The sequence below is a fragment of the Grammomys surdaster genome, unplaced genomic scaffold, assembly GCF_004785775.1.
Source record: "Grammomys surdaster isolate TR1022 unplaced genomic scaffold, NIH_TR_1.0 165, whole genome shotgun sequence".
Classification (NCBI taxonomy): Eukaryota; Metazoa; Chordata; class Mammalia; order Rodentia; family Muridae; genus Grammomys; species Grammomys surdaster.
In genome coordinates, this window is record NW_021604613.1 from 572,542 (window position 1) to 600,266 (window position 27,725).

The 27,725-nt window shown below is 37.1% G+C and overlaps 1 protein-coding gene across 2 annotated transcripts in view; it reads left to right on the forward strand.

Annotated features, from left to right (window-relative positions):
• Positions 1-27,725, forward strand: part of Gulp1 (GULP PTB domain containing engulfment adaptor 1) — a 254,929-nt gene that overhangs the window by 132,251 nt on the left and 94,953 nt on the right. For both annotated transcript variants that reach the window (XM_028765828.1, XM_028765827.1), the window contains exons 2-3: positions 13,655-13,726; positions 27,458-27,519. In XM_028765828.1, coding sequence (XP_028621661.1) covers positions 13,699-13,726; positions 27,458-27,519 — 90 coding nt within the window. In that variant the 5' untranslated portion in view covers positions 13,655-13,698. The remainder of the gene's footprint in view (positions 1-13,654; positions 13,727-27,457; positions 27,520-27,725) is intronic.

Genomic DNA, 27,725 nt, shown 5'->3' on the forward strand with positions numbered 1-27,725 from the left:
CACACTGGGGAATCGAGCCTTCACAGGACCAAGGGCCTCTCCTCCCATTGATGCCTGACAAGGCCATGTTCTGCTACAAACGCAGTTAGACCCATGAGTCCCTCCATGTGTGCTCCCTGATTGGTGATTTAGTCCCTGGGAGCTCTGGCAGGTCTGATTGGTTGATATTATTGTTCTTTGTATGGGGTTGCAAACCCCTTCAGCTCCTTCAGTTCTTCCCCTAGCTTCTTCATTGGGGTCCCTGTGCTCAGTCTGATGGTTAGCTGCAAGCATCTGCATCTGTATTGGTCAGGCTCTGGCAGAGCCCGTCAGGGGACAGCTATATCAGAGTGCTGTCAGCAAGCTTTACTTGGCGTCAGCAGTAGTATCTGAGTTTGGCGTCTGAAGATGGAATGGATCCCTAGGTGGAGCAGTCTCTGGATGGCTCTTGAGCTCTGTCCTAGTCTAGATGGCTTTGGGTTTGGCACCTGTGGTTCCCTAGCATCAACAGAGCCTTTTCCTGTCTTCAAAGACCAGGCTCTGATCCCAATTCAAATGTATCACATGATTTTGGATACCCTGTTGGGCCACTCAGTTAGAATAGCAAACTTCAGCCATGAAGTGTTTATTCTTAGGTCACTGGAAACAATTAGTATTGATTAGTTCCATAGGAGGCCACTATGTTTTTCCAGTGTTTTGATGTTTCATGCCATTTTTTTCCCTTTCTTCACATTTGCCACAGTTATTCAATGAACATTTTTTGGAATTAAAATCATTATTTGTTTGTACATAAGCATTTAATTTTGCAATTAATTATGTGGTTCACCTTAGTTGTTGAAGTCATATTTTTTCTATGTTTTGTTAATGTTTTTATGCATTCATTCAGTTGTGTTACTTTAAGGTGACTATACTGCATAGGATTACATATACAACTAAAACATTTTTCTTACTCCCTCTGCTGGAGATTGACTTCTAGATATCAACTATTTTGTACCATACTGAACACTGTGTTGAAATATTTCACAAATACTATGTTTGGGCCTGTGTGAAGTCTGTTTGTATAACGGAGATTGTGATTTACATGTATACGAATAGTAAATTTGTTTATGTACTGTATATTGTTCTTCAAATAAGCTATTGTAATGAGAGATTGTCAACAACAATGCTTGAAAACAACTGTCGTGCCTCAGTTATGCTTCACTCTAGTTGTTCTTTAGAAATAACTGAAAAAGTTTATTCTCCAATGTGAAACCAGTAGTCCACATTCCTGTTTTAAGTGGACAGTGGGAATCTTTGGAAATGTACACTATTAACGATCTCACTGGTATCTGTCGATTTGAAGTTCAAATGATGATTTGATTGAAGTAAAACCATGTATTACGATCTTTTTTTTTTCAACACCAGTGGTAGAATACATTGCCTGTTAAGTTTGTGAGAGTTAAGGTAGTTTAAATTTGCACTTTCTGATACCAGTAACATCTGCTTATTTGCTTCAAGATGCTCAGTTTATATGACTACAAATTGAAGATTTTTATCTTTTGTCCATTTTCTATGATTTTTAAGTGGATTCTTAGTATATTGTTCTAGTTTGCCTCTCCAGGTTTTTTTCTTTTTTTTATTGGATATTTTATTTACATTTCAGATGTGATTCCCTTTCCCCATTTCATCCCCATCCTATCCTATCCCCCCTCCTGCTTCTATGAGGATGTACCCCCACCCACTCACCCACTCCCACCTCCCCACCCTTGCCTGCTTTAAAGAACAAGTATTTTCAAATTCTCAGTTAAATGCAGTGATTCTTGAATTTCTCCAGGTATAGGTTGCTATCCATTAGTATTTTCTTAACTGATGCTTTTAAAAATGCTATATCTAGTTCACTTATTTGTAACTTATTCTTTTCTTAGTCACAAAAACACTTTTTCTTTAAATTTGTTGACATAAAGTACCTAATACATGTATGAATGTGTGCATATATAAATAGGTGTGTCTGTGTGTCTGTGTGTGTGTTTGTGTGTCTGTGTGCGTGTCTCTCTCTCTCTCTCTCTGTGTGTGTGTGTATTTGTCTGTATATATTATTAGGGACCCAACCTTGAATCTCGTGAATTGTAGGCACAATTTAACCTCAGAGATACATTCCCAGCTCCTAAAAAAATATTTTTAAAGCTATCAATAAATAAGTGATGATGCTAATCAAACTGACATGTTGTTTATCACAGGCTAGAGAGTGATCTCTTTATAATTTATTAGAGAATGTATCAAGGATATTCTTTTAAAAAAGCTTCTATTAGAAACATGAAATGTGTCCTTTATATCTATTTAGAAACCTTATTTGATGGATGTGAGGTAATGGAAAAATAAAAATTAAATCATTCGCATTAAAATATAAAATGAAAAATGGTTTTTAAAGTCTTATTAATTTTACAGTATATTAAATGTTGATACAGTCTAATTTTCTTTTCATTTTTGGGATTTATTTCAATGAAATGTTAAGCTTAAATAAAGCATATCACTCTAATTCTTTATAGTCATTTGTTATCCCCTTAATAAGGCTAGGACAATTATAACATTTACTTGAATTGAATGAAACATTTGTTTGAAAACAAAGCCACTAACTGATTGTTCATTTTGTATACATTTCAACATCTCTATGGTTTGAATATGTTCCTTTAGTGGAAGCATTTCTTAAGTTAGAGAATTACCACTGCTATCCTTACTAGTTAATTTACTAGAAACAACTTCAAAAAAAGTTCACTGTCTTTACTTGTATATTTGTATTTTAATATGTGATATATTTATAAGGACAGACTTATTTTTTATTTCTTTCATTTTTAATTATTTCTTATATTTGTTTTGAAATTATATCATTTTCTCTTACCTTTTCTCATCCTGAACTGTTTTATATACTATCCTTTGTTGCTCTCTTTCAAATTCATAGCCTCCTTTTACATGAATTACTTTGTGTATTTGTGTGCCTGTGAGCATCTATGTGTGTTTGTGTGTGTGCGCACGTGTGTGTGCATGCATGTGTGTATTTCTAAACACAGCCTGGTCAATCTGTATATAACTTTACATATATATAGATCCTAATTGTTGTGCTCTTCTTGAAGACTATTTCTCTTGCTCTTAGCATTTCTTTTTTTTTAATTCATCATTTTATTTATTTTGCATTTCAAATATTATTCCCCTTCCCGGTTTCCCTTCCACAAACACCCATCGCATCACCCCTGCTTCTCTGAGGGTGCTGCCCCACCCACCCACCCTCCCACTCTGCCTTACTGCCCTACCATTCCCCTATGCTGGAGCATCAAGCTGATCCTCTGGCTCTTAACAATATTCCTACCTCTCATCTGCCATGTTCCCTAAGCCATATTGTTCAGTAGTATCTTGTGGATATATCCAGTGGGACTGGGCTCCACAATGCTACATTTGATTATTTATGGTTTTCTTTAGTGTTCTCCATCTGTTGCAAAGGTAATTTTCCTTGAGGGGACTTCAGTCATCTGTGGAGATAAAGACAAATAGATTGTGAGTAGGGAATGGTTTAGTAAAGTGACAGTTGTAGGTTCTCCTAATAATACCTGCACTGAGTAGTTAGCTAGTTTTTCAGTATTGTGTGATTTCCCTATGTTGTGTGGGTCTTAAGTCATTGGTAATAAAAATAATAATAATAGCAAAGTATGTTGCTATTATTGTTCCATAGGATTTTATGTCACAATGGCTATTGATGTGGTTCATAGGTGTCATAGCTGGCTAGGATTTTGATTACTTCCCTCCCTTGGAAGTGAGCATAGTTTCTTCTGGTACCATGAAAGCTAGTCCTCAGACAAGAAGCTTTAAGGTCAGTTTCACCTCAGGGATCTCTTGGATTCTTGTACTAAATACTGATAAATAAATGAACTTTATTTATCTTGAATATATTTTCAAAATAACACATTTTTAAACTGTTAAATATTTTCAGCAAATTTTAGACTTTGTACTGTTTTAATAAACAGTTCCTATGGCTTGGAATTCAACTAATATTTTGTAAATATATTAGCTACATGCTAAGGATGAAAAAAGAGCAAACTGTTAGCATTCAGATTCATGTGTTTTTCTAAAGCATCATTTTCTAATGAATTTCATGGCTTGTTGTAGAGATATGAGCATACTCATTAGTCCAAGAATAAAATAGTTGCTTCATTCGATTGGATGTCCTAAAAGGAAGGTTTTTCAAATTAGTTCAAAGAGTAGGTTGAGGTTTGTTGCCAGACAGTTTTCTAAACATGTTCAAATGGTTAGTTATGTGAAAAAGAAATCTAGCCTTAAGTAAGAAGAAGGTGTTGAGGGAATTATTTCTCTAAGGGAGGACAAACATGATTGAGGTAACAAGTCAGTCACAATGTGAGCAAATATAAAGAAGGGTGGAAAAAATTGAGTACAGGTTGCAGGATACAGGGTACAGGGTGCGGGGTGCAGGGTACAGGGTGCAGGGTGCAGGGTGCAGGGTGCAGGGTGCGGGGTGCAGGGTACAGGGTGCAGGGTACAGGGTGCAGGGTACAGGGTACAGGGTGCCAGGTGCAGGGTACAGAGTACAGGGTACAGGATAGGCTGAGGAACAAAAAGCTGTGACTTGAGAGGCAGATCTGAGAATGTTTCATATTCACATCAGTAGTCCTGGAAGGAAATGCTGGGGATGATGGGATTATGAGTGAGTTCCACATCCTCAAATCCTTGGCCAAAGAGAGATTAATGAAATTTGATTAATATTAGGAAGCAGATGTTTTTCAGTGGAACCTGGGGCACAAGTGGTTCAGAATAGGGGTGTGTAGGTTCGAAATTGTTTCTGAGTACAAAGCAAGAATCTTTAACTTCATTAAACCACCTGGGAAATGGTATTCTCTGTGTTTGGACTTGAAAAGAGAATGAAGATCTCCTTTTGTTGTTTAATTGCTCTAACTAGAACTTCTAGTACTGTATTGAATAGGTACGGTAAGAGTGTGCAGCCTTGTCTTGTCCTTGATTTTAGTGGTATTGCTTCAAGTATCTCTCCATTTAACTTGATATTAGCTGTGTGGTAGGAATCTGAGTGGGAGAGGGGAAGGGAAGGGGAAAGGGGGAACATGATCAGGTATGGGAAGGGGATACAGGAGAGAAGCCCTGAGGGCCAGCAGAATGAATGAAAATATGCAACCTAGGGGGAGGGTGAGAGGTAGGGAGATTCACTAGAAAATACCAGATACCTGGGACATGAGAGACTCTTAGGACTCAAAGAGAGGGACCTCAAATGAAATCCCCTAAAGTGGAGAGAGGGAACTTGTAGAGTCTTCCAGTAGAGTCCTCTACCTCCAGTAGAAGGACAGGGCATCAAGTGGAGGGTTGGAGCTGTTATCCCACAATCGAAAACTCTGACACAGAATTGGTCCTGTGTAAAAGAACTGCAGGGACAAAAATGGAGAAGGGACTGAGAGAAAGTGGGTCCAGTGACAGGTCCAAATTAATATTTAGCTCAAGGGGAGACTCCAAGGCTTGACACTACTACTGATGCTATGGTGTGCTTACAAACATGAGCCTAGCATGACTGTCCTTTGAGAGGCCCAAAATGACTGAGACAGATGCATATACTTACACTCAACAATGGGAATGAAGTCAGGGACCCCTGTGGTTGAATTAGGGAAAAACCGGAAAAAGATGAGGAGGAGGTAACCCTATTGGAAGACTGGCATGCTCAACTAACCAGGACCCCTGAAATCTCTCAAACACTGCACAAACAACCAGGCAGCATACATGAGCTGGTCCAACCCACCTCCAACACCTGACACATATACAGCAGAGGACTGCCTAATCTAGCCTCAGTGGGAGAAGATGTGTCTAACCCTGGAGAGACTTGAGGCCCCAGGGAGTGGGGATGCCTAGCAGGGGAAGGGAGGTGAAAATCCTCTTGGAAATGGGGGAAGAGAATTGAGATAAAGAACTGTAGTAAGGCAGATCAGGAGGTAGGCAATGCCTGGGTTGTAAAAGGAATAAAAGAAAAAAAAATACTTAGTATCCTAAATGACTTTCAGACAGACTACCTGGTATAGATTTCCTTCTCAATATCTTTGTATCTACTTGAACTGTAGCAACTTTTGATTTTTCTGTGCCTAACTTCCCAATGTTTTAATTGCTACCATTTCCCATGAAGTCACAAAAGAAAATAAGAAATACTTTGAAAAAATAAAAAATAAAAATTGTTCTTGTTTTATTTTAAATGATCATTCTCACACTAACTACTACTAATAAATAATTTTAAAAGAAGAAAGAATCAAAGAAAAAGAGAAAGGAAGGAAGAAACAAAGAAAGGAAGGGAGGAAGGAAGAGAAGGGAGAATATCTTGACATTTGATTGGTTGCCTGAATCACAGGCCTAGGGTCAAGTAAAATTTTTTCCAAGTATGTGGTGAGCCGATGAAGAGATTTCTGAGGAGAAAAAAATTGTCAGTTACAACTGAAACATTAATAAGTAAGCAAAGTAAAAAATTGACTTATTTCAGCTTACTATGTTCACACTGAGGTTGAAAGGAAAGTGGTCATGGTAGCAATGGCAGAAGCAGAAGGTATTGTTCACTATGTCCAAGTAGTGCTAAGCAAAGGCCTGGCCAATAATACTGCTTTGTTCCCAACTGTCAGAAAAGTGTGGCTTCCTTCTATGAGTATATGAAGACTTCTTTGATTCTATGCCTTGATTCCATCTCAGGGAAATGAATTCCATTATTTTGGACACCCATATAAGTTGGATAAAATATGTTTTCTAGCAATGTTTTAAAAACTAGCAAAAAGACAATCTCAAACTTTTGCACAGACCCAAGTTCTTTACATCTAAGGGAATTTCTATAAGCTTGTAATGGTCATTCTGAAGCTCTTTCATGTTTTTGTGAGTTTATTATGATAAGATGCTTTTATTAAATTGAGAAAAAAAGTATCATGTGGCATTTCTGCAAAGAACTTCAAAGTTTGTGGTTCAAAAGGGAACATCACATTTAAGGTCTTCCGTCTTCCACAGTCTGCACAAGTCAAGTATGCCATAAATATTTGTTTCAGCATAGATAACTTATTATATATTTCATTAGTCTTTGAGAATATTTTTGTTAGTATCATTATTTTCTGTGTAATAATCTTATTTTATAGAAAGGTAGCTGACTCTTTCATTTAGGACACAACTTTGTAATGAAAACCCAAGGAAGAAACCAGTTTGGTTGACATTGGAAAGAATCATAATGAAAGGCTCAACATGTGACTGCTGAAACATGGCCAGAGCCTGAGAAGTTTATCTCAGGATAACAGACCATGAAGTACTAATATAAGGATTAAATTTATATTGACATGAAAAAGGCTGCTCTGACCTTATGTCACTTTCTGGTCCTAAGGGTGCATGGACCTTTATGTCCTCACATGGAGTATGAGTGGTGGATGCCCCTCCCAACTGATAACAGAATAGAAGCAGCATGTTCTAGTCATTGGATAGCTACAAAACTTTTATGACAGCATTGGGCCAAGTTCTGACTGTACAATGAGAGGGCTATAGCTGCAGAAATGACTTTGTATATACTTCGTATGACTTCGTATATTTGGTATATACCAAACCAAAATCTTGTTATCAAAATTAATTAAGCCTTTTAATTTCATGAATTTAAATGCCCCAAAGGATAGGGTGCATGTTATCATTTTTCTGTTTCATTCATTAAACAAAGAACCCAGATGTTCCTCTTAGTCATTTCTGTGTCCCCATAATTGTTGCAGAACATGTTAGAACATCTCTTACTATTGGAGAATTTCAGCAAAGAACCTTTACAGCAAAGAACCTTTACAGCAGACACTAAGTAAATCCAGGCAAGCATCACAAACTACCAGTGTTGTGCTAGCAGGACTTAGGAAGCTATTATTCTTCGCACAGTAGCAGGTTCCAATAATTCCAATGTCCTCTTGGATCTCTTTGGAGAGTAGAGTTAATTCAGACTTTTAGATTGCCTGGTATTCTTTAACAACTGCCTGACAGACTAGCATTTTCACAAGTGTATAAAAGGTCTGAGAGTACAATTTAAATGTATTTTTATTATTCACAAAACACCCTTTTATTTTTATTTCACCAAATTTACCTTCCAATCTATAACTGAATACTGACCACATGAATTACAATGTTTTTGTAAACAACAAGATTTTAATAAATTACTTAAATCTGTTGGTGCCATGTATGTTTTACTCAGTTTGTGACTCATTCACTCACGTTTAATACTTCAAAACAGTTCCTGGAACATTGATTACAAATGAAATCACAAGGATAAAAGTGAAACCCAGTACCATTTTATGAATTATAATATTAAATCTACATCTAGTTTCCATAGTCATACCAATATGATTGGAATTTAAGCAGAGAACTGCTTTTCTTTTCTTTCTTTCTTTTTTCTTTTTTTTTTTTTACTGTCAAGGATAACTTTATCTTTTACTTTTTTAACTTTTTAAAAATCAAATCATAGTTTTTTAATGTTAACTTTTACTAGTCATTTATTTAAATGATTCTTTTTTTCTTTTTTTTAATCAAATCATAATTTTTACTTATTCACACAGGAGTCATAAACACAAAAAAGCAGGACATGGGGAAGGGGATGACACTGGAGCGTGGGTGTTCAGGGGGAATACAGATATCATCAGAACCGGGTATCGGCTGGGTGAAGGTTCAGAGGACAAGTCACTATGACTCTGCCTATGACTTGCTTGACCTTATCTAAGTTGGTATTGTCTGCCCAGGCTATCTATTTACAAGGTCTATGACTACTCAGGCTGGTAAATTTCCACAAAAGCTGCCTGTTTACAATAGCTTATAGCCATCTGTTTCAATGTTTTTCCACAGAGACCAAAGACTTGGTGTTAGTATACATGTATGACAGGCCTATTGCTGATTTTTAGGCCTATGGCTGATTTTAGGCCTTCAGTGTATAAGCAGGGCTGCCCCTGACATCTCCTTTCTCTCAGTATAGAAGGGCTGTGGTGATTCTAATCTTGCGAAGGTGGGGATAAAGGCCTGACCTCCAGTAATTGAAGGGGACCTTGTAATGGCTCTGGTCCCCCTGTCGTTGTCCAGTGAGGCATGAGGGCCGTACCCCTCCTGATGTCTTTTTCCTGGAGAGGGGATACTTTTGACATCAACCCCTATGCAGTCAGGCTTGTCCCTCAGGGAACCCAGGGAGATATTTTTATCTTTTATTTATATTTATGCAGTGCTTAGCCTCGCAGCCTAAGCAAGAATTCAGATCACCAGTCATAGGAGGTTGTGGGTGGCTCCTTTTTGCTTGGTCTAGGGGCAGAAGTCCCCTCTTATAGGTTGGGTGGAGATGGGTTTTGGGAACACCTTAGATCGAGTAACAACCTCATCTTGAGTCTCGTGGTCCTCCATAGCTAACTTATGATAATGTATCTGAATAGGTTTTACTACCAAGCTATTTATTTGTTGTTTCACAAAGCTAGTCAGCCTATTTAAGGCCCAGAGACCAAAAGAAGTAAGCAAAAATAACCCAATTATTTTGGGTTATTATTTGGTCTGAAGACGGGAGGAAGTAGGGTTGACAACCATGGAGAGGTTGAAAACCAATTCTTGTACCAGCTCTCATCTTTCTCTTTCTCTCTGTCTTTTCTCAGGGCCTTCTCTGACCTTTTTCATGCTCTCTTTAACCATCCCTGTCTTGTCTATGTAAAGGTAACCTTCTTCTTTAAGGGCTGTACACAGTCAAGGGCTGTACACTGTCTTTTCTACTGTAAAGGGTAAATCAATTCCAATAAAGTCCTTTGCAACTTTTGGAGGTGAGAACTGCTTTTCCTTATAAGATTGTCCAATTTAAAACTTCTAAACCAGCTTATAAATACCAGTGGTTTAATTTCTAGCCTATAATATTCAGACATGACTATGGTGTTTATTTAAGCAATATTGGTTAACTTTAGATGGCTTTAGATATTTCACTTATAAAGTAAATTAAATATAAAGTGTGCTTTGTATTCCATCTGGTGTTTATAGGTTGTAAAGTAAACATAAGGTAAAAAGAGTCTAATTAGATCTAAAGTCTATGTTTCTCTCCTCTCCCCTCTCCAGCCTCTCCCACCCATCTCCTACTCTGTTGTCCTTACTCCTTCCTTGTCATTGGATGCTTTTGAATTTATTTTTCCATTGGAAGATTTAAGCAGGAATGCACCATGTAGGGTTTGTTGAGCTTCTTGGGTCTGTGGGTCTATAGATTTCACCAGATTTGGAAAGTTCTCAGCCTTTTTCCCTTCAGTATTCCCTCCCCTCCTCACCTCTCTGACTTCAAGAAGTATTTAGCTACTTGAAATTTTCCTACAGTTTAGAATTTCTTCTCTTTCTGTCTCTCTCTGTCTCTCTGTCTCTCTGTCTCTATGTCTGTCTCTCTCTCTCTGAAGTCCTTTCTTCTCCTCCTCCTCTTCCTCCTCCTTCTCTTCCTCCTCCTTCTCTTCCTCCTGCTCCTCTTCCTCCTCCTCCTCTTCTCTTCTTCCTCCTCAAGCTCCTTCTTTTTCATCTTTATGGCCTTTCCTTCTCAATTTTAGTCTAATTTCTATGCCTGTATTTTAAGTTATACACTCTTTTCATATTAATTTCTTATCTGCCACTAATTACTACTAGAACGTTGGAAATATGTATCTATCTCTAATTAACAATTCTTTGATTTTTACCTTTGTTTCTTCACATGAGAGTAAATTCAAATGCATCCCTGAGACGTATACCATCTTTCTTCTTCTGGGATAGTTTTCATTAATTTTTCTCTTTATTTTGGATTTGTTTTGCTTTACTGTCTTTTTTGCACTCCTGAATATATCTTTAATATATTCTTGTGTATACATTGGAAATAAGAATTTTCTTGGGAACAGTTTCATTCTGACAGGTCTTCCTTTTAAGTGTAAGCTTTAATTTTGACTTTACTCATTCTCCACTGATAACATGAAAAATTTCTTACTAATGTAATTCTCTTAGAAATTAGTTTATCTCCTTGCTGTTCTCTTCTATGTAATGGTTGTTATTCTGCAGGTACCTCTAGACTTTCTGTGTTAGTTTTATATTTTGGTTTCAGGAGAGTTTGTTCAGATATGACTGTGCTATAATACTCTGGACTAGAAATTCCACTATGAATTAATTATTTAAAAGATGAAATTGATGAGAGATGTCTGAGTGTTGACTCACTAGCTTCTATTGACTACTAGTAGATTCTGAGTGGTAGCTACTACTGAATAGTAGCTTCTATGCTGACTGACACTGTCAGGATGAAAGGCTTGATACAATTATCACAAGGAATGATGAGACTGAGTTTAGAAATACGGTCGGGGAAATGTTTCCAGAGTCATAGTTGGCTCTTGGTCTTTTGGTTTTGCTAACTGAGTTTTTGGTATCAATGAACAGGCTAAGGAAAAACTTTTCCCCTTGAGTTGCCCTCTCTTTTTATCATTTTAAAGACAATGGTACACAGAGCTAGGCTCTTCACTTAAGCTCATGACTTCCCATTCAATGATTTCTGTGAGTAAGGATTGCTATGGAAGCAAATTATTAATCAGGTATTTTAACATCATATGATTGAAGTAATGACAAAAATAATTGTCCAAGTTGTGAAAGAATATTGAGGCAGCACTATAGTCCTACTAAAAATGAAGGCCTATGCAATATCAGTTTAAGAATGTTTGCCTTAGAAGACAGTTATCCTAGGCTCCTGTCTACAAGCATAGAAGAGTATCATTAATATCATCATGAATTGACTCTCTCTCTTGAGCTGTGTCTCACTTTTGGCTAGTCATTGGTTGGCCATTGCCTCAATCTCTGCTCCATTTTTATCCTTGTACTTCTTGTAGGCAGGACACATTTTAGATTGGAGGTTTTATGGGTGGGATGGTATCCCCCTCCCTCTACTGAAAGTTCTACCTGGCTACATGAGGTAGCCTCTTTAGACTCCATATACCACTTTGGTAGAGGTCTTAGCTAGGGTCAATCCCATAGACACCCAGAAGCTTCCCTGGTCCTAGGGGTCACACCTCCATATTGATTTCCATTCTCTTTCCCAGCCTTCCTTTCTCCCTACTACTGATTCCTGCCTATTATTCTCCCTACTCCTCTTCTACACAGTTCCCTCCCTCCCTATACTTCATATGTCTATTCTTTTTCCCCTTTTGAGTGAGATTCTCAAGATGTCCCTTTTTACTTAGCATCTTTGGGTTTGTGGATTGTAACCAGGTTTTACTCTACCTACTATCCATTCATAAGTGAATACATACCATGCATGTCTTTCTGGGTCTGGGTTACCTCATTCATGATATTTTCTAGTTATATCTTTTAGCCTGCAAATTTAATAGCTGAGTAGTATTCCATTGTGTAAATGAACCACATGTATGTTATCCATTGTCTCCTGAGACTTCATCCAGCAGCTGACAGAAACAGATCCAGAGACCCACAGCCAAACAATACCCCAGAGATTTGTTGAAGAGTAGGGGAAAGGATTGAGGGATCCAGAGTTATCAAGGACATTACAAGAAGACCTACAGAGTAAACTAACCTGTGCCAGTGCAGGCTATCAGACACTGAGACAAAGAAGAGGCATGAACTAGACCTAGCCCTGCACACATATGTAGCAGATGTTCAATGGAGGATGTCTCTAACTCTGTTGCCTATCTTTGTATTCCTTTCTAGTAGCTGAACTGCCTTGAATGGGAGAGAAGGCAGCTAGTCCTGCTGTGATTTGATATACTAGTTTGGGTTGGTGCCCATGGGAAGCCTCCCCTTCTCTAAGGAAAAGGGGATAGGAGAATGGAGGAGGGGGTATGAGGGTGAGACTGGGAGGAGAGGAGGGAGAGAAGCTGTTATAAGGCTGTAAAGTGAATGAATGAATGAATGAATGAATGAATGAATAAATAAATAAATAAATTAGTGTAAAAAATGTCTACCTTCTTAAAGAGATGTTACTTCCATATTCATAAAAAAATAACACTCCCATGAACCTTCAAATAGAGATTCTAACATTAACTTCCCCATAAACTGTTATTTTGTGATATGTCTGAATGTTATATTGAAATAATTTTTACATGAAAACATTGGCTGAATAATTAAATGAAGTGTCTGAGATGGATAGCCCCTTTTGCAGAACAAATAGTCCCTTAGACAAGTTGTTGTATGTGTAAATGTATGTATAAAATGATTTTGTTTTAAAAGCATAATAAGTTTTTTCCTATCTATCTTGGTTGTTAAGAAATCCAAGCTTGACTGCTTTGATTTCCAAGTTCAGAAGAAAAATAATCTTCTTCCTTAAATTTACAGATAAATATAATAAACAATATGCATGCCTTGGAGAAGTTTCAGCTGACATTGCACTTAACCTTGTCCCTCATTACATTAGGTATTTAAGTTTATCATTATTTATTGCCTTTTGTGACTTAATAAGTCACAAGACTATTGCAAGTTGAGTATCTAATACCTTTTAAATGCTTTGTAATTTCAAATGCATTGAGAGCTGGTGTGGTGAGCATATGTAACCCCAGCATTTGTGAGGTTGAGGCAGGAAAATTATTCTGAATTTGAACCAGACTGGGCTACATACCAAGACATTTTTTCAAAAAAGCAAACAAAACAATTGCCAAACAGAAGAGGCTAGTCATCAATGCTTCCTTTATGTTTTTAACAGGATACTGGGTATTACTGAGCTGAGCAATTGGGAGGCTCTGCATCATGAACCGTGCTTTCAGCAGGAAGAAAGGTAAGAGAATTTGACAGTCAAATCAGTATTCTTACTAATAAAGTGCATATAAGACATGTGCTTTTTCTATTTGTCAAAGCAATTTGGCTATATTAGAGTAATTCACATTGGTAGCTACTACTAGTTAATATGTTTTTATTGTACCCTAATTAAAAAGAACTAATATGCTTAGTTCACAATACATGTGAACATATTATATGTTTGCTAACATTTGTATGCAGTACTGTAAAATTGCATAGGAGCTATCTTCTATTTAACCTGTATCTTGGGATTTTAGAGTGAATACTTAAATAATGTTAGTCAAATTTCTAGATTATTGAAAGCTGGAAGAGATGACAATTAGGTACAATTATAAATAAACAGACACAAATGAGCAATTAGGATGTATTCTACATTAAAATTTTGGTAGATATTGTAAATTGCAAAAGAAAGATATAGAAAATCCAAATATTGCATTATTTTCCATATAAAGTTTTAGAAGTTGACCTTAATTGTCATGGGTAATAAAAAAAAATGACCCACCGGTAAAATCAACTGTGATTATTTAATGTATAGGCAATAGATATTCAGAACCAGCAACTACAGAGTTAATGTTCTATTTTATTTGGTGAAATGTATTCTCCCCAACTCTACCCCTCCATTGAGTGTTCTAGGATTCACGTATCCCTTTCTGATCTCAAGTTCACTGTGTAGCCAGGAGAATGAACTTGAATTTTGATCATTTGGCTCCCACATGGCAAGGGTTGGGATTGGAGGCATGAACCTGCTCATGAGGTGCTAGGGATTACACTCAGGTCTCCATGCCTACTCGCCAAGCATCCCCATGGTGGAACTAAAATGAGCAAATGAAGCTCTGACACATAAAACATGAACAGACCAAAAATAAAGCTGTGGGTAACTTTAAACACTTTGACCAGAAGTCAAGTTTGAGAATTATTTTTATGCAACAAGAAATGTTTTTCATTATTTATTTGAAGGATTATATTTTCAACCATGACATTTAGTGTAATGAAGGGCAAATAAATGTAAACTATAAAGCCACCGATTTTAGCATAAGAAAAAAATCACATAGTTTTGTGAAGATATAAAGAGATTATTAAATTATTGTTTATGAAATAAGAGAGGCAAACACTTGAATGCGGTAAGCAGACTAGTGTATTTAGTGGGAATTTATATAATATGATCTTTCAGACCTCATTCAAACCTGTTAATCTGAAATCATTATTTTATTTGTTAGACTAAATAAAGAAAAGCAGTGTAACATTGTTTGATGTCTACAACTTGCTTCTGACTTTAAACCCACTAAAAGGGAAATGTTCTGTAGTAGCAAAGTCGAGAAATAGCCCTACAACACTATAAGGTCTGCAGGCAGATACTTACATCATGATTCTTCAGCTGGGTCATAAATCTCTCCAGACCTTTTGAAATACATAGATCTGATTACAACTATCTTCCTGAAAGCTTTAAAGCCAAAGCTCCTATCTAGAATTCAATATACACTTGAAAGGTATTTGGATTTATTTCCATTGACAAATTTCAAGAACCTATGTTCCTTTCCAGTTCAACTGAACATGAGTTTGCACATGTGCTCAGTGGAAGGACAACGTTGGGAAGTAAGAAATACAGGCGCTTGTGATTCCTGCATTGTCTCATTCTTCTCTAACTTTCTTCACCTTCACCTCACTCATGTTTAATTTAAATGATTATCCTAGTCAGAAAATTACTTATCAGCATTTTGTTCTACCTCCAGGTTAAAACTTAACTAAACACTTTGCCTCAAGTTTTGGTTGTTAGTTCTGACTCTTATATGCTAAAGAATAACTCATAGAGAGTTTGATTCTGCTGTTAAACAATAGTGTTATGTGCTGAGGTTATAGTCTTATACAACCACACCTGTTTTTATCTATGCTGGGCATGGAACCTAGGCCTTCCTGTATGCCAGACAGGCGCACTACCAATGGAGATACATACACAACCCTCTGTACATCTTTTAATCATAAAAAATAAAATAAAAAATCTCTACGTCATTTTGAGTCATATAGTCTTTCTTGGTCTAGCAATTAGAAGGCATAACCCCCTAATTTTTTTTTAAATCTTCACAACTTCATTTAGTATAAAATCTGTCTTTCATCAGCTAAGACCTGGAAACCTTCACAGGACAGGGAGTCTGGGCCTCTGCTCTTTGTTCGTTACCGGGGTTTCCCCTTCCACTCATTTCTTGTTGCTTTGCTTGCAATTAAATGGTGAAGGTTATCAAGGGAAAGGGAAGAGATGAGTTCTTACTAAACTTGGTGGCTTCACTTTCCTTAGTCAAAAAGATGATTAAAAGAGATCTTGCATTTATGGAAATGGATGATGTCATCATCATCATTATCATCATCATCATCATCACCGCCATCAGTGTCCACCAATGAAGGATCCTTATTCTCCTCAAGTATCTGTCATCTTTGTTCCCATAGGGTGGCTAGGTTTGGCTGTTTATTATATAATAAAATATAGTTTTATATACTGGAAAACAGTAATACTATGTAGATAATTTTTCATTTGAAATAGAAATTTTATGAGAGAATTCAAGTAATTTTAACACCTAGAGTCATAGTCACATGTGGAAGACTATCAAATTCAAGTGTTACTTGCACTAATAGTGCACATCTATAGTATAAATATGCATTATTCATTATATTTTAAAGATACAAAAAGGTACCCCGATTAGGAAGAGAGCATTTCCTATTTGATAAAAATCTAAATTCCTTGGTTAAAGCACACTCCTATTAACTGTTTGAGAGTATCAGGTAAAGCCATGACCACCTTGTACCCAAACACAGCTGTTGCTTTTGCTTTTCTCAGATCTCTGGGGCAGTGTTGTGGGATCAATAGGCTAAATTATCCCCTTGATTGATGATCTTTGTATATACCCTAATGTCTAAGGGTTGCCCAGGGACAGAGAAAATATTGCATATATAGTAATTGGATGCATCTGAGTTATTCTGAGAAATTCCGTAAAAGCTGCTCTAACATCATGATCACAGGTTAGACGACAGTGACTGCCTTTATTTTATGCTTCTGTTTTTTGTTGTCGGTATTTTGGAATTCGCAAGTTCACATTGTATTAAAAAATAAACCATACAGCAAAAAATGAGAGTAAATGTGGCTGATTTTACTTTGTTTTCTTTAACATGTCAATTGATATTTTGATGAGTAAATACAATTATAATGTTTACTATTAAAGTATTGATTAAGGGTGATTTTCCTCTTGTGGAAATTTATTCTACATTCATTCACTCAGTAACATTTCACATTAAATGTAGTGCACTAGAAGTAGGTGTGTTTTGTTAGGTTATATTGAGGGTTCTTCATATAAATACCAAGAAATTACTACATCTTTCCTGATAAGATCTTAATCTAAGTGCAGCCTATATTTGTTGGAGTGGATTGACATTTGTCAAGAATTTTGAAATGTCAGCATTTTGTTTCATGTGATTTGCCTGTTAAATTTGAGCAATTTTTTTATTATAATTAGAAGCAATGTTGACATGGTCTAGAATATCTATGTTTCTATTTCATCACCAGTCTCATTATCTTACTGCTTCTGTGGTTATATCAAGATAACATGGTGAACAAGAAACAGCAACTGCACATTCTTCTCTAGGACTAAATATTTACATAAATTAATGACAATAGTTTGTTCTTTTGTGATTTTGTTTGTTGGTTTAGTTGGTTGGTTTTTGGTTTTCTTTTACCAGCATACACTTTTGTCTAGTATCAAGGACTTTCTTAGAGAATTCCACTTCCCTTCTGCCCCTGGCTGGTCCTTTGGGCTGGGGCAGACATAGAGTTGGTCTGTTCCTGTGTAGATACCGAATTCTGAGCCATCCTAGAGGACCCTCTGCACTCAGAGCAGCCGGTAAGAACTCAATCTCACTCCCTAAGCCCCAGAGATACATCTGGGAGCCAGGGACAGTCAGGACACACCAGCAACCCAAAGCCTGCCCCTCCGGAATTTCACTTCCCTTCTGCCCCTGCCTGGTCCTTTGGGCTGGGGCAGACACAGAGTTGGTCTGCTCCTGTGGAGATACTGAATCCTGAGCCATCCTAGAGGAACCACTGCACTCAGAGCAGCCGAAAAGCCACTGCATTCAGAGCAGCAGACACCAAAGTGGTTTGCACTTGTGAGACATCCTATCCTGAGCCATCCTAGAGGAACCACTGCACCCAGAGCAGAAAGATTTCCGGATCCAAGAGGTGGCCTGAGTCCCAGGAGTTCTTCCACCCAGGAGATTAGGATCATAAGACCACAGAGACATCTGGACTCTGAGGAGCTCTGCAACAAGCAAGATAGCTGGAAATACAGACTCTAGTCTTATACAGTGAGGGCAGGTAACACTAGAGTTAACCAGATGGTGAAAGGCAAACACAGAACATAAGCAACAGAAACCAAAGTTTCTTGGCATCATCAGTACCCAGTTCTCCCAATATAGCAAGCCCTGGACACCCCATCACACCTGAAAAGCAGGATTCAGAATTAAAATCACTTCTCAGGATGATAATAGAGGATTATAAGAAGGACATAAGTAACTCCCTCAAAGAAGTACAGGAAAGTACAAGTAAACAGGTAGAAGCCCTTAAAGAGGAATCACAGAAATCCCTTAAAGAAATGCAAGAAAACACAAAGAAGGAATTAAACAAAAACATTCAGGATCTGAAAATGGAAATAGAAACAATAAAGAAAGCTCAAAGGGAGACAACCATAGAGATAGAAAACCTAAGAAAGAGATCAGGAGTCATAGACCCAAGCATCACCAACCGAATACAAGAGATAGAAGAGAGAATCTCAAATGCAGAAGATACGGTGGAAAATATTGACACAGTTGTCAAAGAAAATGCAAAAATCTCCTAACTCAAAACATCCAGGAAATCCAGGACAAAATGAGAAGACCAAACCTAAGGATAACAGGTATAGATGAGAATGAAGATTCCCAACTTAAAGGGCCAGTAAATATCTTCAACAAAATTATTGAGGAAAATTCCCTAACCTAAAGAACAAGATGCCCATAAACATACAAGAAGTCTACAGAACACCAAATAGACTAGACCAGAAAAGAAATACCTCCCGTCACATAATAATCAAAACATCAAATGCACAAAACAAAGAAAAAATACTAAAAGCAGTAAGGGAAAAAGGTCAAGTAACATATAAAGGCAGACCTATAAGAATTAAACCAGACTTCTCACCAGAGACTATAAAAGCCAGAAGAGCCTGGACTGACATCATACAGACCCTAAGAGAACACAATTGCCAGCTCAGGTTACTATACCCAGCAAAACTCTCAATCACTATAGTTGGTGAAACCAGGATATTCCATGACAAAACCAAATTTGCACAATATCTTCCCACAAACCCAGCACTTCAAAGGATAATTGATGGAAAACGCCAACACAAGGAGGGAAACTACAACCTAGAAAAAGCAAGGAAGTATTCTTCCAACAACCCCAAAAGAAGATAACTATACAAACATAATTCTACCTCTAATAACAAAAATAACAGGAAGCCACAATCATTTTTCCTTAATATTTCTTCACATCAATGGTCTCAATTCCCCAATAAAAAGACGCAGACTATCAGACTGGATACACAAACAAGACCCAGAATTTTGCTGCATACAAGAAACGCACCTCAGTGACAAAGTCAGACATTACTTCCGAATAAAAGGGTGGAAAACAATTTTCCAAGCCAATGGTCCCAAGAAACAAGCTGGAGTAGCCATTCTAATATCAAATAAAATCGACTTTCATCCAAAATTAATCAAAAAAGATAAGGAAGGACACTTCATATTCATCAAAGGAAAAATCTACCAAGGTGAACTCTCAATTCTGAACATCTACGCTCCAAATGCAAGGACACCTACATAAAAGAAACTTTACTAAAGCTCAAAACACACATTACACCTCACACAATAATAGTGGGGGATTTCAACACCCCACTCTCAGCAATGGACAGATCATGGAAACAGAAACTAAACCGAGACACTTTGACATTAACAGAAGTTATGAACCAAATGGACTTAACAGATATCTATAGAACATTTCATCCTAAAACAAAAGAATATACCTTTTTCTCAGCACCTCATGGTATCTTCTCCAAAATAGACCATATAATTGGTCACAAAACAGGCCTCTACAGATACAAAAAGATTAAAATAATCCCTTGCATTTTATCAGATCACCACAGACTAAGACTGGCCTTTAATAATGACAAAACCAATGGAAAACCCACATGCACATGGAAACTGAACAACTCTCTACTCAATGATGACTTGGTCAAGGAAGAAAGAAAGAAATAAATTAAAGACTTTTTAGAATTCAATGAAAATGAGGACACAGCATACCAAAACTTGTGGGACTCTATGAAGGCAATGCTAAGAGGAAAACTCATAGCTCTAAGTGCCTATAAAAAGAAACTGGAGAGAGCACACACTAACAACTTGACTGCACAACTAAAATCTCTAGAACAAAAAGAAGCAAATACACCCAGGAGGAGTAGAAGGCAGGAAATAATCAAACTCGGGGCTGAAATCAACCAAATGGAAACAGAAAGAACAATACAAAATATCAATAAAACCAGGAGCTGGTTCTTTGAGAAAATCAACAAGATAGATAAACCCTTAGCCAGATTAACCAGAGGGCACAGAGACAGTATCCAAATTAATAAAATCAGAACTGAAAAGGGAGACATAACAACAGAAACTGAAGAAATTCAAAAAATCATCAGATCCTACTACAAAGGCCTATACTCAACAAAACTGGAAAACCTGGATGAAATGGACAACTTCCTAGACAGATATCTGGTACCAAAGTTAAATCAGGAGCAGATAAACCACCTAAGTAGTCCCATATCCCCTAAGGAAATAGCAGCAGTCATTAAAAGTCTCCCCACTAAAAAAAGCCCACAACCAGATGGTTTTAGTGTTGAATTCTATCAGACCTTCAAGGAAGACATAATACCAATTCTCTTGAAACTATTCCACAAAATAGAAACAGAAGGAACACTACCCAATTCGTTCTATGAAGCTACAATTACACTCATACCCAAACCCCACAAAGACCCGACAAAGAAAGAGAACTTCAAACCAATCTCCCTTATGAACATCGATGCAAAAATACTCAATAAAATTCTAGCAAACCGATTCCAAGACCACATCAAAACAATCATCCATCATGATCAAGTAGGTTTTATCCCAGGAATGCAGGGATGGTCCAATATTCGGAAATCCATCAATGTAATCCACTATATAAACAAACTTAAAGAAAAAAAACCACATGATCATCTCACTAGATGCTGAGAAAGCATTTGACAAAATTCAACATCCCTTCATGATAAAAGTCTTGGAAAGATCAGGAATTCAAGGCCCATACCTAAACATAGTAAAAACAATTTACAGCAAACCAGTAGCCAACATCAAGCCAAATGGAGAGAAACTTGAAGCAATCCCACTAAGATCAGGGACTAGACAAGACTGCCCTCTCTCCCCCTACCTATTCAATATAGTACTGGAAGTCCTAGCCAGAGCAATTAGACAACAAAAGGAAGTCAAAGGGATACAAATAGGAAAGGAAGAAGTCAAAATATCACTATTTGCAGATGATATGATAGTATACATAAGTGACCCCAAAAATTCCACCAGAGAACTCCTAAACCTGATAAACAACTTCAGCAAAGTGTCTGGTTATAAAATCAACTCAAACAAATAAGTAGCCTTCCTCTACATGAAAGATAAACAGACTGAAAAAGAAATTAGGGAAATGACACCCTTCACAATAGTTGCAAATAATATAAAATACCTTGGTGTGAATCTAACCAAGCAAGTGAAAGACCTGTATGACAAGAACTTCAAGTCCCTGAAGAAAGAAATTGAAGAAGATCTCAGAAGATGGAAAGATCTCCCATTTTCATGGATTGGCAAGATTAATATAATAAAAATGGCCATCTTGCCAAAAGCAATCTACAGATTCAATGCAATTCCCATTAAAATCCCAACTCAATTCTTCACAGAGACAGAAAAGGAAATTCTCAAATTCATATGGAATAACGAAATACCCAGGATAGCGAAAACTATTCTCAACAATAAAAGAACTTCTGGAGGAATCACCATCCCTGACCTCAAGCTGTACTACAGAGTAATAGTGATAAAAACTACCTGGTATTGGTACAGAGACAGGCAGGAAGATCAATGGAATAGAATTGAAGACCCAGAAATGAACCCACACTCCTATGGTCACTTGATCTTTGACAAAGGAGCTAAAACTGTCCAGTGGAAAAAGGACAGCATTTTCAACAAATGGTGCTGGTTCAACTGGAGGACCACATGTAGAAGAATGAAAATTGATCCATTCTTATCTCCTTGTACAAAGCTCAAGTCTAAGTGGATAAAGGACCTCCACATAAAACCAGATACACTGAAACTAATAGAAGAGAAGGTGGGGAAGAACCTCGAATACTTGGGCACAGGGGAAAAGTTACTGAACAGAACACCAAAGGCATATGCTCTAAGATCAAGTATTGACAAATGGGACTTCATAAAATTGAAAAGTTTCTATAAGGCAAAGGACACTGTCAATAGGACAAAATGACAACCAACAAATTGGGACAAGATCCTTACCAATCCTACACCTGATTGAGGGCTAATATACAATATATACAAAGAACTCAAGAAATTAGACTCCAGACAACCAAATAACCCTATAAAAAATGGGTTATAGAGCTTAACAAAGAATTTTCAACTGAGGACACTCGAATGGCCGAGAAGCACCTAAAGAAATTTTCAGTATCCTTAGTTGTCAGGGAAATGCAAATTAAAACAATCCTGAGATTCCATCTCAAACCAGTCAGAATGGCTAAGATTAAAAACTCATGCGATAGTAGATGCTGGGTAGGGTGTGGAGAAAAAGGAACACTCCTCTATTTTTGGTGGGACTGCAAGATGGTGCAACCACTTTGGAAATCAGTGTGGCGGTTCCACAGAAAATTGGACATAGCATTACCTGAGGATCCAGCTATACCACTCCTAGGCATATACCCAGAATATGCTCGAACATATAACAAGGACATATGCTCAACTATGTTCATAGCAGCCTTATTTATAATAGCCAGAAGCTGGAAAGAACCCAGATGTCCTTCAACTGAGGAATGGATCCAAAAAATGTGGTATATTTACACAATGGAGTATTACTCAGCTATTAAAAACAATGAATTCAAGAGCTTCCTAGGTAAATGGATGGAACTAGAAATTATCATCCTGAGTGAAGTAAGCCAATCACAAAAGAACACACATGGTATTCACTCACTGATTATTGGATATTAGCCCAGAACTTTGAAATGCCCAACATGCAACTCACAGGCCACATGAAGCTTATGAAGAAGGAAGACCAAGTGGGGGTGATTTGGTCCTTCTTAGAAGGAGCAACAAAATACTCAAGGGAGCAAATATGGAGACAAAGTGAGGAACAGAAACTGAAGGAGGGGCCGTCTGAAGACCATTCCACTTGAGTATCCATCCCATGTGCAGTCACCAAAGGTAGATGCTGTTGTGGAAGTCAGGAAGTGCATGCTGATTAGATCCTGATATGGATGTCTCCTCAGAGGTCTTTAAGAGTCTGACATATTCAGAGGCATTTGCTCACAACTAGCCATTGAACTGATAATGTGGTTCCCAATAGAGGAGTTAGAGTGAAGGCCATTGGAGCTGAAAGGGTTTGTGGCCCCATGAGGAGAGCAACAATACCAACCAACCACAGCTCCCAGGGTCTAAACCACCAGCCTGGGAGCACTTGGGGGGGGGGATCCAGGGCTTCAGCTGAATATGTAAGAGTGGAGGGTCCTGCTGGGCATAGGTGGAAGAAGAGATCCTTGACCTCAGGAAGGCTGGACGCCCCAGGGGCAGGGAATTTGAGGGTGGGGAAGTGGGAATGTGGGGGTAGGTAGTTGTTACATCCACAGAGAAGATGGAGGAGGGGTGAGGGGGTAGGGGGTTCCTGGGTGGGTGGGGGATGGGGTAAGGGGACAACATATGAAATGTAAATAAAACATCCAATAAAAAAATGAAAAAAAAAGGACTTTCTTAGAAAATTTTCAAGTTTCTGAAAAATTTGAAGTAAAAAATCAACTCCTAAACTACCATACTGGATACTGTGTGAACACTGATTTCTGTTAGGAATTACAGCTTATACCCTGGAAATTTAATCGTTTATATTAGTTACATTTCTTGACATGGTATGAAAATAAATCTCAAAAGAAGATTATGGAAAGAAGGATTTATTTTAGTTCACAATTTGGAAGGGAAGTTCCATTATGTTGGGAAATGGTTGACATTCACAGTGGTGAATACACATGGTTGCATTATTTGATCTTGATTGGCTAGGATGCAAAGAGAGGAAAGATCAGTGCTCATCTGTTTCTCCTTTGTTTCTCCTTATAAATGCATAAGAGGCTAGTGACCACTTTTAGGGGGTGCCTTCCCTCTTCAGTTATACATCTATGGAAATTCCTTGAAATACATCAGGATGTGTACTCCTTAGGGGATTCCAAATCCAGTCAAAGTGAGAGTGAAGAACCACCATATCATGTTCGTGTTATCCTGCCTCAAGGAACATCTGTGTGGCCACCCTCTTTCTATGTTACTGAGTCTGAGACAGTGACAGACAAGAGCTCTCCTCTTCCAGTAGCAATGACTTACAAGGAGAATCTCTTCTTTTTCTGCTTCAGGATAGGAATGAATTCTCACAATGACTTTCAGACAGCATTTTGACATTACATCATTCTGGAAAGTGTCTTGAGATGAATTATGTATAGAGATAAAATATTGTATATATATTCAGATTTCTTAATGATAAATCTTTTATATTTCCACTGTTTCATTGTGTAATACTTAATTTATATTTTTATTTGTTTTTTTTTTTGAGACAGAGTCTCATTTTGTAGTCAGGTTGTCCAGGATTTCACTATGTAACCCAACTTATAGTCATCCACCTGACCTCGCCTCTTTAGTTCTGGTATTACCAGCATGAGCCTCGAGACCCGGCAATATATATATATATACATATTGAGTCCAAGTCTCTGTGTCTTTGTCTCTGTCTCTGTCTCTCCCTCTCCCCTCCCCCTCCTCCTCCTCCCTCTGTGTGTGTGTGCTAACATATGTGCATGTATACATTACTCATAGGGTGATGCATACCTATGTGTGTGCATTGACTGTACAGAAGTTCTAGAAATTGTCTTGTCTTCCTCTTCCCTAGATAAAGTATTATAGCTATGAAGTGTAGTGCCTAACTCTTTACATGAGTACAGAGGATCTGAGCTCATGTCGTTATGCATGTTCAATAAGCATCTTACCTGCTAAAGCGTTTTACCAGCCCCTAAGTAAAAGACTTTAACATAAAAAGCAACACTATCTGAATTTTTAAAAAGACTATTCCTGATTTAGCAATATTTACTAGTAATAATAAAAAGCACAAATATGATGGGACTGTATTCAATTAAGTTTTTAAAAAGATTTTTTTACTTATATTTTATGTGTATTAGTGTTTGTGTGCATATATGTCTGTATAGCACATGCATGCCTGGTAGCTCTGGAGGCAAGAATTCATCAGATACTCTGCAACTGGAGTTACCTTCATTGATTCACTGTGTAGGTGCTGGAACTGAACCTAGGTCCTCTGAAAGAGCAATAAGTGTTCTTAACTCTAATCTATCTCCCTGAGCCCTTTAAAATTTCACTCATTAAGTGACACTGTCAATATTCTGTTTTAAAACTTGGATGCATGCCGGTCAAAATATTTTTCCCACATACAGCTCTGATGTGCTCTGTGCATAGAAATTGTCTGATGCCATTGATCTTTCCACATTTCATCTTAGAAAATTACCACCACATAAATATATTTAATATATGTATTGTGTATTATCCTTTATAGTAATATATGAATTCTTTATTTTTATTTTCCAGTTTGTAAAGCACATATTAATGATATCATATTTGCTTCTTTTAAGATAATTTTTAAATCTCAGCTGAATTTTGAAAATACTTTGTTAGTAACTGATATTTCCTTTCTGTGTGCACAAATGTATTATTTATACTGGTATATGGTTTTGTTCCTAGCACTTATGAGGCAAAAGCTAATGGATCTCTGATAGTCTAAGGCCAGCTTGGTCTACATAGTGAATTCCAGGTCAGCCAGGAGTATATAGTAAGATCTTATATTAGAAAAACGAAATAAAAAGTCATATTTTTAACTCTGTTGCATTTGTCATATAGATTCTAATTTTAAGGTCCTCTAAGGAGTAATATGCACATAAAACTACTTCTCTAATAAAATAAAATATCTTCAAATCTTTAAAAGTCTTACCCTAAAATAAATGCATGAGGCCAAAAGAATGAATTAGCCCTTTGTAAACTTTAGCTCCTTTATACATTAATGAGACTATTTAGGAATTTTTTACATAATATGTATATACAAATAAAGTACAACATTGACTGAAATGAGATGGCCAGTGGGATCCAGGGCTCTTCATGCCTCTGCTTCCTCAATACTGAGATATAAAGTACTGCACAAAGCTGCTACATGAAAAAGACAGATCTGAATAGGTCCTCATGCTTGCTATGAGAGCATTTTAGTCATGCTAACTTCTGAGTCAACTCCGTAGCCCTGCAACCTATCTTTTTAGGAATTATTTTATTTCTAACATTTTATTATGTAGCCACCTAACATTTTATTATGATGCCATGGACCAACCAGATTCTCCTGAAAGGGGGGCTAGAAATGAAGAAAGGGACAGAGAGCGAGAGAAAAATGAAGCCAAGACAAAGTTCTCTGATTAAGGCTCGAAGTTTAATGTTCAGCTCTTAATTTAAAGGAAAAGCCCCACCGAACCCCCTTCTTGTTTCTGCCAGAGATGGGTGGGGGAAACCCATCCTTAGTCACTGCTGGAGAGGGGTAGGGGAGTGCATCCTAAGATGTCTCAAGGCAAGCTCAGTGGGTAACTCCTATTATTTGGTCTATTGTGGTAAACAAGGTGTTTCAGGCCTGCTCAAGGCTGCAGGGAGAGCACATTATTACATGTGTCTACCTTTTCCAATTACTACAATTAAGAATATTAATTTTCAAAACTTCTGATAGTAGATCTTCAACTAATACTTTCCTAAATTTGAAATAGAGATTATCCTGATAGCCCATTGCATCTAATGAACATAATCAACTTCAAGCAAGAGCAGTTTCTCCCTTAATGTATTTTTTCCCTTTAGATTATGCAAAGGTTGTTGCTAAAGTTATCATAACTATAAAAGAATAGAATATTCTATTATCTGGCAATTATTCAATATATCTGGCATCTATGAAAACAGTAAACACAAAATAAAACTTGTCTTAATTTGCATAATTGTTACTGCTTATAGCTCACCGCTGATCTTATAAAGTGAGTACCAGGGGAAGTTATGTTTGTGTAAGAGGACAGCTAGTTTGAGGTGATTCTTGGCTACATACTGGCATCCTACAAAATTAACAGATGAATTTTATGATAAGAAAAGAATAAGTGACTTAATAATTTCCAGTTACAATAACTTAAATTAAGAAAGGCTCAGAAAACTAGATTGTGTTCCTAGCAGGACTTCCTTCAGGTGAGAATATATGTATATGACATCATAGAAATTTGTGGTTTAATTCAGTATTGTATTTTCTCTGTTACAGACAAAACATGGATGCATACGCCTGAAGCTTTATCAAAACATTACATTCCCTATAATGCAAAGGTAAAATAGTTATTTGGATATTATCTAATTTGATATTGTTATATGCTATGTTGAAATAATTGTGCTAATTTAAAAATATCTTATGCATTGACATGTCCTGGTAAGAAGTATTTGAAACTAAATTGATATGACTGAAATGAATAATATAATGTAATATATATGAGTATTTTAGAATTTATATATATTTGCACAATGTAGAATATTAG